We start from the raw sequence: 10,741 nt of genomic DNA, 5'->3' as shown, positions 1-10,741 counted from the left end.
ATATAAACTGAATCAATAATAAATTGTAAATGTGTTCAGCATTCTGCAACAAATATTTTTCGGATTTTCTAGACTATTTTAAGTCGTAAAGAAAGCAGTAGGCCTATATATTAAAATCCCGCACATGGCTTTAGCAGGCATGTATGATACTAAGCGGGGCAGATGGTGCCTGAGACCTCCCGAGCTCAAAAGCACCCCACAATTTTGCAACGTAAAGTGGTGAAAAGGGGAACTGCAGCGCGTTCTAATTGAGAGCCATTGGGGCAGATCTGAGACTGCCCGCTTATTTTCACGTTACTTTACGTGAACCTTGCTCCACCAAGACGATATCAATCCGCTTCAGCTATGGGTCTGCATCAGGTCAGTAACTAGTTGGCATGTCTGTTTTTTCTATGTGGAGTAGTGGATCAAATTAACAAAGTAGACTATACGTTAAATCCTTTAGTTTAAATGTGCTCACATGAATAGCCTTTATATGGTTCTGTTGTGATTGTTTTGTTTATTCTGAGAATAGACATATGATCTTTTTTCCTCACCCGAATTGCTCCACAATTTGTAACATTCTAAATTTGGAGGTGATAAATACTAAGGCAATTATTATACAGCATTTTATGCGTGTAACATTACTTCGAGCCTATCAATCAACATTAGTGCGCCACCCACAGGATAAAGCAAGGACATCTTTGCCAAAATTTTGTCCCCATGTTTTCAGAGATTAGAATATAAAGCTTACAAAATGTTTTTCATATATTAGCACTACGACCCAGAATCTGCCCCACCTAAATTTACGGTCAGGAGCCGCTACTGGTCATATGGATTAGCATAGTGTTAGTTTTGAGTGGTTTTTGAAGCGTCAACTTTGGGGCTCGTATCCACTTGCATTATATGGGCTCACAGAGATTTATGTTTTTCTAAAAATCTCTGTTCACAGAAGAATGCAAGTTGTATACATCTCAGACAGTATGGCATAATTTTTGGGTAGAGAATCGCTTTAATGTCATTACAATGTCTAAATAAATAAAAACGTGTGCTGATGAAAGCAGTGGATACGATTTTCAATTTTTTTTCTTTATTCGGTCACAAATGAAAATAATAAAAATTTCTCTCTTTTCTGTATTGTTTTGTTTATTCTGAGAATAGACATATGCTCTTCTTTCCTCCCAAGAATTGCTCCTCAACTTGTAACACCTAAATCAACATTTGGAGGTGATAAATACTAAGGCAATTATTATACAGCATTTTATGCGTGTAACATTACTTCGAGCCTATCAATCAACATTAGTGCGCCACCCACAGGATAAAGCAAGGACATCTTTGCCAAAATTTTGTCCCCATGTTTTCAGAGATTAGAATATAAAGCTTACAAAATGTTTTTCATATATTAGCACTACGACCCAGAATCTGCCCCACCTAAATTTACGGTCAGGAGCCGCTACTGGTCATATGGATTAGCATAGTGTTAGTTTTGAGTGGTTTTTGAAGCGTCAACTTTGGGGCTCGTATCCACTTGCATTATATGGGCTCACAGAGATTTATGTTTTTCTAAAAATCTCTGTTCACAGAAGAATGCAAGTTGTATACATCTCAGACAGTATGGCATAATTTTTGGGTAGAGAATCGCTTTAATGTCATTACAATGTCTAAATAAATAAAAACGTGTGCTGATGAAAGCAGTGGATACGATTTTCAATTTTTTTTCTTTATTCGGTCACAAATGAAAATAATAAAAATTTCTCTCTTTTCTGTAATTATTGTGCTTTGGCCTTGAATTTGCTTATGAATGCTGAAAGATAAAGTGAGCGTTGAATAGGACAAATACTCTTGTACAATTAGTGTGGAACTAAAGCAGGTCATGGGGAAGATGGAGAAGATACATTTGTTTTCAAATTTTTTTTTATTACATGTTATTCTTAGGACACCTGCTACGGTCTGCACGTATTTTCTATTCCTTCTTTGATTTCCTTTATGAATGCTGCTAATATTTCCCCTTTCCCCATCTTTTTTTTCCATCCACGCTAACTCGCTCTCAGTCGCACTCAGAAACACGCACGTTCACGTACAGCCTCTGCCGCGCGCTCACACACTCGATCGCTTGCTCTGCTGCTCTCCTTCTCTCCCGCCTCCCCCCTCACTCACACACCCCTTTCATAAGGTGCTGGCAGCAGCAGTGTTAGCAGCAGCAGCAGCGACGGCATCAGCATTGAAAGAGGAGGGAGCCTCGGAGACAAGATGTAGTCGCGTGAATGAGCGTGTAGCCTCGCAGCCGCCGTCCTCCTTCACTGTGGAATTACGGAAGAAAAGAGGAGGACCTTTCTTTCGCATCTGCAGTTTCCATTTTCCCACCTTCCCCCTTGTCGCGGCTTTTCTACCCACCCCTCGTGCGTGGCGTTGTTTTCGACGGAGGCTAGTGGCAGAGCTGGAGAGGAGGGAGGCTGACACGGGCTTGTCTGCGGACTGAGATCACCAAAGCTTCGAGGTCACCTCAGAGGCCATTCTCTCCTTTCTTCTTTTTTTCCCTTTCCCTGGCAGGCCTTTTGTTTTTCAGCAGACTTGTCCGAGGGGCTGCCGCCGCCGTGCTGATTTGGGCTATTGTTGGACAGGCAGGCCTCTCTCTCTCTCTTTCTCCCTCCCTCCCTCTCTCCCTCCAAAATACCCTATCCTCCCTCCCTTCCTTCACCGCTCCATCCTTTCATCGCAATGCACCTTGCTTAAACTCATATGTGTGTTTGTCGGTACGCACGCACTGTCCGGAATTGTTTTTGCGCTGCTTCTCGCTCCTCTCACCCAATTCCCACCCCGCCATCCCCCTCTTCTCCCATCCCTGCAGTGCCTGGCGACGTAATGTGCCCTTCGTGGCACATGAATCCGGATGTTTGTCAGGGGGTCGGCGGGATTTGTTCCAGCCAAGGGTGATGCCTCAAAGGACAGCCCAGCCCAGCGCTCCCACGCCCACCTCCAGCCAGCCTGCCCGTCACTGAGCACGCCCGCCTGCGCCGCCACGTGTCACCCCCGGTTCGCGTGCATACGTGCGCGTATGTGTGTATATGCGTACGCACGTGTGCATGTGCGAGAGCGCCCTTACCATGACTCTGGCCTGATACCTTGACTGGGGTGTCCCCTACCAATGTGGGGGAGGGACTGAATCCAGGTTACTCCCCACCCCCTCCCTCCCCTTCCCCCCTTCCTCTCTCCCCCCTTCCCCCCTCCTGCCGGCATGAAGAAGACCCGCAGCACCAACCTTAGGCGGGCCTGGCCCAGCTCAGATCTACCGGAGCGGGCCTTGGAACGCATCCGCTCTCGCAGTGAGAAGGACTACCACCACCATAAGCACTTTCCACCGCCCCCTCCTCCGACCCACATCTCCCCTTCTCCACGAGGCTACATGACACCAGGTGGGTCCCCCAGGACCTCTGTTTCACCTTGGACCAGAGGCCGTAGATCAGGGTTCCACAAATCTGTTCCTGAAGGACCACTGTAGAGTTTAGCTCAAACCCACCTCACTTGCCTGTCATTTTCTAGTAACTCTCAAGACCTTGACTAGCTTGCTTAGGTGTCTCCGATTTGGGTTGGATCTAAACTCTGCAGGGGCAGTGGCCCTTCTGGACTGGATTTGAGGAACCCTAATGTAAATGTTTGTTAGCCTAGTGCATTAGCCTAGTACCTGTCGTTCTCCATCATTGTTTAGATGGACATGTGAGGTTGCTGCATTTGATGTGCTGATAGACAGGGTCTTTTGAAGCATGCTGTAGTGGTGAAGCAGTCGCAACAACACAAGCAAAGCAGAGGATGAAATCAAGCATCATGCATCCACCATTTTGGTCCCAGCAATGGTTTTACAGTATTAAGTTTGTAGCATCATGAATAACCATTCTGGCAGCTGATTTCCCAGTTGTACAGAGATTGTGAGATGGCCTTAGGTTTCATGGCTGCTTTTCTCCATTTTGGTTGTGAGTCCACTGTTATTGTCCATAATAAAGGCTTATAACTGGAGAGCTGGTCAGGCTTGTAGAGGAGCTCAATAGTGAAATGGAAAGGTGACACCACCTCAATTTTTTAAACTGTATTTTTTATCTGTGTTTGGGGTAAAGAAAGTTGCCAGTCCTTTTAGTTTGGTGCAATGTATCTGCTTGCATGTTTGTACAGTCATGTGTGTGTGTTCATGAGGTGTGACAAATTGAGTGCAAAGTTAGAACAGAGACTGTGAAAAGGAGAAAATCTGTAAGTTCTCTTAGTTTTAAGCATATCAGGTAACACTCACAAATAGGATACATTTCGCTGTACACTTTGCTGGCACAGTTCCATGTTTTGTTGTAAGAATTATTCGATTTCTTTAATAAAATATAGATGAACCAAGACTGTCCCACCCTAAAGGCTCTATCCAACAATTAAAATAATAGAAATATATAATAATTTTGCATCTGTCGAATTCATAATCAGTTTATTGTAATCTTATTTTTTAACTAATTAACTAATGCAAACCTCTTTCTACAACATGGCATAAAGGCAAGTCACCTACCTACAAATTACCTACAAAATTAAGTAAATTGTAGTCACAGCATCCATAAAATTCAAGAATTGAACCCTTTTACCTAAACTATCGTGAAAATTGACGATCAAACAAATATTGTCTCTCTGAGTATTGGGAAATTAAGTTAATCATTAACATTTTAGCCTAAATCAGCTAACCTTTACTGAGTGGTAGCTTAATTTAGGCAAAATCTGTGCACTTATTACCCATTCTGCCATAGTGATTTAATAAATGTAATTTTTATTTTAAGGTTAATTTAATGTTCATTGCTAATCACACAAATCAAGGATTTAAACTGGTTTTTTCAATTTTTTTTGAAAAATTTGATTCAAAATAAACTGGTAATTTTTGTGTGAATGTTCTGGACTGGATTTGAGGAACCCTAATGTAAATGTTTGTTAGCCTAGTGCATTAGCCTAGTACCTGTCGTTCTCCATCATTGTTTAGATGGACATGTGAGGTTGCTGCATTTGATGTGCTGATAGACAGGGTCTTTTGAAGCATGCTGTAGTGGTGAAGCAGTCGCAACAACACAAGCAAAGCAGAGGATGAAATCAAGCATCATGCATCCACCATTTTGGTCCCAGCAATGGTTTTACAGTATTAAGTTTGTAGCATCATGAATAACCATTCTGGCAGCTGATTTCCCAGTTGTACAGAGATTGTGAGATGGCCTTAGGTTTCATGGCTGCTTTTCTCCATTTTGGTTGTGAGTCCACTGTTATTGTCCATAATAAAGGCTTATAACTGGAGAGCTGGTCAGGCTTGTAGAGGAGCTCAATAGTGAAATGGAAAGGTGACACCACCTCAATTTTTTAAACTGTATTTTTTATCTGTGTTTGGGGTAAAGAAAGTTGCCAGTCCTTTTAGTTTGGTGCAATGTATCTGCTTGCATGTTTGTACAGTCATGTGTGTGTGTTCATGAGGTGTGACAAATTGAGTGCAAAGTTAGAACAGAGACTGTGAAAAGGAGAAAATCTGTAAGTTCTCTTAGTTTTAAGCATATCAGGTAACACTCACAAATAGGATACATTTCGCTGTACACTTTGCTGGCACAGTTCCATGTTTTGTTGTAAGAATTATTCGATTTCTTTAATAAAATATAGATGAACCAAGACTGTCCCACCCTAAAGGCTCTATCCAACAATTAAAATAATAGAAATATATAATAATTTTGCATCTGTCGAATTCATAATCAGTTTATTGTAATCTTATTTTTTAACTAATTAACTAATGCAAACCTCTTTCTACAACATGGCATAAAGGCAAGTCACCTACCTACAAATTACCTACAAAATTAAGTAAATTGTAGTCACAGCATCCATAAAATTCAAGAATTGAACCCTTTTACCTAAACTATCGTGAAAATTGACGATCAAACAAATATTGTCTCTCTGAGTATTGGGAAATTAAGTTAATCATTAACATTTTAGCCTAAATCAGCTAACCTTTACTGAGTGGTAGCTTAATTTAGGCTAAATCTGTGCACTTATTACCCATTCTGCCATAGTGATTTAATAAATGTAATTTTTATTTTAAGGTTAATTTAATGTTCATTGCTAATCACACAAATCAAGGATTTAAACTGGTTTTTTCAATTTTTTTTGAAAAATGTGATTCAAAATAAACTGGTAATTTTTGTGTGAATGTTTAAGGCTGACAATCACAATCATTTTGAGAAGGTAAAGTACCAACTTTCTTTGACCATATGCTAAAAAAGTTGATGTCCCCAAGCATTAGACCCTATTTTTTTACCCCATGGAAAGTGCCACAAAATATGCTAGAGTTCACCAGATGAGGTTTAAATTGTCTGTACTTCAAGCCAGATAAAAATGTCTCAACTTGAATTATCACTTTTTTCAGGTCTCACTTTTTTAACGTGGCAATTCCTTTTCAGCTTTTACAGCTAAGTGTTTTAGAAGCTGACATTTTGCCATCTGTCCCTCTGTTCTTTAAAGGAATAGTGACAATTGTTGTAATTTATGTATTGTTCCCCCACCATTAAAACCACCATTGAGAAACAGTGTGAAAAGACAAAAATGCTTGAAAAAACAGACCTACATTTACAGCCCAGGCTCATTGGAAATAGTGCCTGTGGCGTTTCTGCAAAATGGTATTACGTTGCTTTTTGCATGTTTCGCAACACATTTAAAGTGAAATGTCCAGTGACTGGTGATAAAAGTTTCCATCTGAAACAGATGAACTTGAATCTGGCAATGTTTTATTACACAGGATATTGTACTTATTGCGGTAGTTTGAAAATTGTCCTGTGAGTGAAATTAAAAGGTAAATGCAACCAATAGGAAAAGCAAACATGAGATAAAATGCACTTTCTGAAGTAACCATACAATTGACCTATTGGTAAGCCCCTCCCCTCGAACGCAGATGAGCCAATGGCAGTCGAGTATCAGTTGCATGGGGAGCGGAACTCGGACATCTGTAGGTTTCAGCGCCATAGGGAAACAATGGAAGATCCAAAGCTCGCATTTTTTTTATAGGGTATATGTTTCAAAAATGGAAAAACTATGTGCCTGGGGTACTTGTAACTCTGATTCCAGGTATCCTGAGAGGATAGGCAATGGAATTGATGTTATTATATTTCCTAAACCCAAACAAAACAGAGCAAAATGTCCCAAAGCATTCACCCCCAATCCCAATGAAAACAAAAACGTTTGTTTTCTGGTTGTCATACTCTCATTAAGTTACAATTTTCATCTGTTCAAGCAGAACGTTAATGTCATCTTGTGCTTTAGCAAGGTATCTCTGGCTAAAACTAGCTAACGTTAAAGTTAGTGAGTCCATGCAAACCTAAATAGCGGACTGTTCTCACGTCTTAGTGTAGGACAAAAACACATAAACGAAGGTCTACATTTCACTGTGTCTTCATATTAAACTGGTAAAATGTAAAGTAATTTAATCGTACCCTGCAATAAATGAACAGTGTTGATCTGGGATGTTGTTATCTGCGATCGTGACGAATGTAACATGAGGCTTCTCCCACTTGTGATCTACAAACCCTATTTTAAAATCTTTTATATACAGTGGGTACGGAAAGTATTCAGACCCCCTTAAATTTTTCACTCTTTGTTATATTGCAGCCATTTGCTAAAATCATTTAAGTTATTTTTTTTTCCTCATTAATGTACACACAGCACCCCATATTGACAGAAAAACACAGAATTGTTGACATTTTTGCAGATTTATTAAAAAAGAAAAACTGAAATATCACATGGTCCTAAGTATTCAGACCCTTTGCTCAGTATTTAGTAGAAGCACCCTTTTGAACTAATACAGCCATGAGTCTTTTTGGGAAAGAGGCAACAAGTTTTTCACACCTGGATTTGAGGATCCTCTGCCATTCCTCCTTGCAGAGCCTCTCCAGTTCTGTCGGGCGGCCAGCTCTAGGAAGGGTTCTGGTGGTCCCAAACGTCTTCCATTTAAGGATTATGGAGGCCACTGTGCTCTTAGGAACCTTAAGTTCAGCAGAAATTTTCTGTGCCTTGCCACAATTCTGTCTCTGAGCTCTTCAGGCAGTTCCTTTGACCTCATGATTCTCATTTGCTCTGACATGCACTGTGAGCTGTAAGGTCTTATATAGACAGGTGTGTGGCTTTCCTAATCAAGTCCAATCAGTATAATCAAACACAGCTGGACTCAAATGAAGGTGTAGAACCATCTCAAGGATGATCAGAAGAAATGGACAGCACCTGAGTTAAATATATGAGTGTCACAGCAAAGGGTCTGAATACTTAGGACCATGTGATATTTCAGTTTTTCTTTTTTAATAAATCTGCAAAAATGTCAACAATTCTGTGTTTTTCTGTCAATATGGGGTGCTGTGTGTACATTAATGAGGGAAAAAAAATTAACTTAAATGATTTTAGCAAATGGCTGCAATATAACAAAGAGTGAAAAATTTAAGGGGGTCTGAATACTTTCCGTACCCACTGTATATCCCTCCATGACATAATTAAGTCCCACTTGAATGGTGGCTCTTTTGTGTCCAACATATATAAAAAAGATATAAGGACAAGGTTTTCACACTGACAGCTGTCATTGTAAGACAGTTAGCAACTCCGTTTGTCCGAGTTCGCGACATTAACTAAGGGGGGCGGGGCTTACCGATAGGTCAATTGTAGCTAGTTTCTACAAGACTTTAAAATCTTTTTTTTGCAAGTGCAATGCTATACCAGGTGAGCTATCAAGCAAGTTTACTACATGAGAAAAGCCATACGTGTGGAGCTGGACATCTGATGCAAACACGAACATGTATTCATTTATAAACCATGGACAGTTTTGAGGTCATAATTGTGCAAGAACAACACACAAGAAATAAGTAATTATTAATTAATAATCTGCCCCTGTAACCATGAATTGTGTCAAAAGGAATTTTCCAAGTTTCAGGTTGTTGGTGTTTTACTGGCACTTGTGGTCATTTCATCTAGAAACCTCAGTGAACTTTATGTATAGGTACTTTCTGGAGTTTTGTAACAAAAATGTAGGTAGAGATGTTGTTCCAATGAGCCTATTTTGGAAATTTAAGTCCTTATTTGCTAAAAACCTGCCCTCTGCCATAGCTGTTAAATCTCATTTATGCTGCTAACACAGCTACAGTAGCATGTCATATTTAGTATATACTAAATATATGCATTCGTTATCCACTTCAGAATACTTCATTGGAGGACAACAGACTTTGTAATAAAGCTCAGATAACTGCAGCATAGATCAGTGCAGCAAAAACTCCTTTGTTGCCTTGCTTCCTTTTCAGGATGGTGTCATTTTAACAACCAGCTTTACTGTGTGCTCACCTACAGTAGCTGTCAAGATTGTCCTTAAAGTTATGCTACCTTTACCTGTTAGCACAGGCTAATCGCAGTATACAAACCTATCCTTGACTAACCTCTGGGGCCTACTGATATTACAAGTGAAGCCAGCTGTTTTTCAGGTTTCTTTGATAAATGGGAACAGTTATTTAAAATACATTTTTTGTAACGGTGTAAGTCTTTATTTTCGACTGAATACATCCTTGCTGCATAAAATTATTAATTTCCTTAAAAACAAAAGATCTTACTGACCTTAAAGTTCTGAATAGTAGTGTGTATATATAGTTATTGTATGTGTCTGGAACATTTAGCTGGATCCTGCACTCAAAGCAAAACCAACATCTTCTAAAATTTATTTCTACCAACAACAAAAAAATGCTCCCAGTACAAAGTGTTATACTTAAAATCAATGTGAATTTCACACTGATTTTTTGCATCCCATTATACTTCCACGGGACAAGCTATTCCATGAAAAAAGTTTGGGTTTTATCCATCAGAAATTGACAGGATGGTGAAAAATGGGTGTTACATAGCAAATTTGAACCACACTGAATACAAGTTTACTAAATCAATGCCCAAGTAGCTATTTGGCTATTGGCTAACATTATCTAAAAGTCTGCCTGACCAAAGTAATGTAAGCAGAAGAGGAAAATCATTTAAACGTTACTACATTTTGATAAAATATTACAACCAAATAGCATTTTCCTGTTTTGAATAACTTGTACCTATAAACCTATGATTTCATGTTGATTAAGGGTATCATCTTGCTTGCCTGTTTTCCACTGAACTGTTTTGGACATGATTTTAGTGGCACAAAGTAACTACACATACTCGCACGTACGCACCGGCCCAGCTGTGACAGAGTCCCTGATTTAGGCATGGGAGAGAAACGAGGCCATGCTGGTGCAGTAATAGCCTGGCCTCTGTAGTAATGTGCGTAGAGGAGAAAGAGAGAGTTAGAAGAGGCTGTGCTCGAATAAATCGCTGGTCTCTGCCTACAGTCAGCTGATAGATTTGTAGAAATCATCCAGCCACTATGAGAAACTCAGTTAAGCCTTTGGGATCTTTTGCATTAAAAATGACACGCACATATGCATGTGTGAAAGATGTTCGTGCCTTGCACAAGTCCTCATAAAGTACTTTCCCTCTTCTGATAAACACACACACCTATTTTAATATAGACCATCTCATTATATCCTCACAGCATAGATTTACTCGGTCGTTCTATTTTTTTCTCTCTTTCTCTCTTCTACACATACTATTACTCGTTGCACCAGGCTAAAAATATCCACCCCAGTTCTGGACATCCCAGATGCTGACATCACTAGTGGGACTGTATGCAGCATTTGCATGAGATGATTGAGAAGAGAATGAGAGCATGAGAGAGGGA

General features: G+C 39.9%; 1 protein-coding gene across 2 annotated transcripts in view; it reads left to right on the top strand.

The window, feature by feature from the left end:
* stox2a (storkhead box 2a) overlaps nucleotides 1–10,741 on the top strand; it is a 63,757-nt gene that overhangs the window by 31,109 nt on the left and 21,907 nt on the right. Inside the window, exon 1 of one of the 2 annotated variants that reach the window (XM_016232373.1) lies at nucleotides 3,199–3,392. The exons of the other annotated variant lie outside the window; for it this stretch is intronic. Within the exon in view, the coding sequence (XP_016087859.1) occupies nucleotides 3,215–3,392 (178 nt within the window). The 5' untranslated portion in view covers nucleotides 3,199–3,214. Of the gene's footprint in view, nucleotides 1–3,198; nucleotides 3,393–10,741 lie in introns of those variants that run through there. 2 annotated transcript variants of the gene reach the window in all.

Source organism: Sinocyclocheilus grahami, unplaced genomic scaffold, assembly GCF_001515645.1.
Source record: "Sinocyclocheilus grahami isolate Dianchi unplaced genomic scaffold, SAMN03320097.WGS_v1.1 scaffold17.1, whole genome shotgun sequence".
Classification (NCBI taxonomy): Eukaryota; Metazoa; Chordata; class Actinopteri; order Cypriniformes; family Cyprinidae; genus Sinocyclocheilus; species Sinocyclocheilus grahami.
Note: the sequence above shows the minus strand (reverse complement) of the source record. Positions and strands in the feature narration are given on the sequence as shown.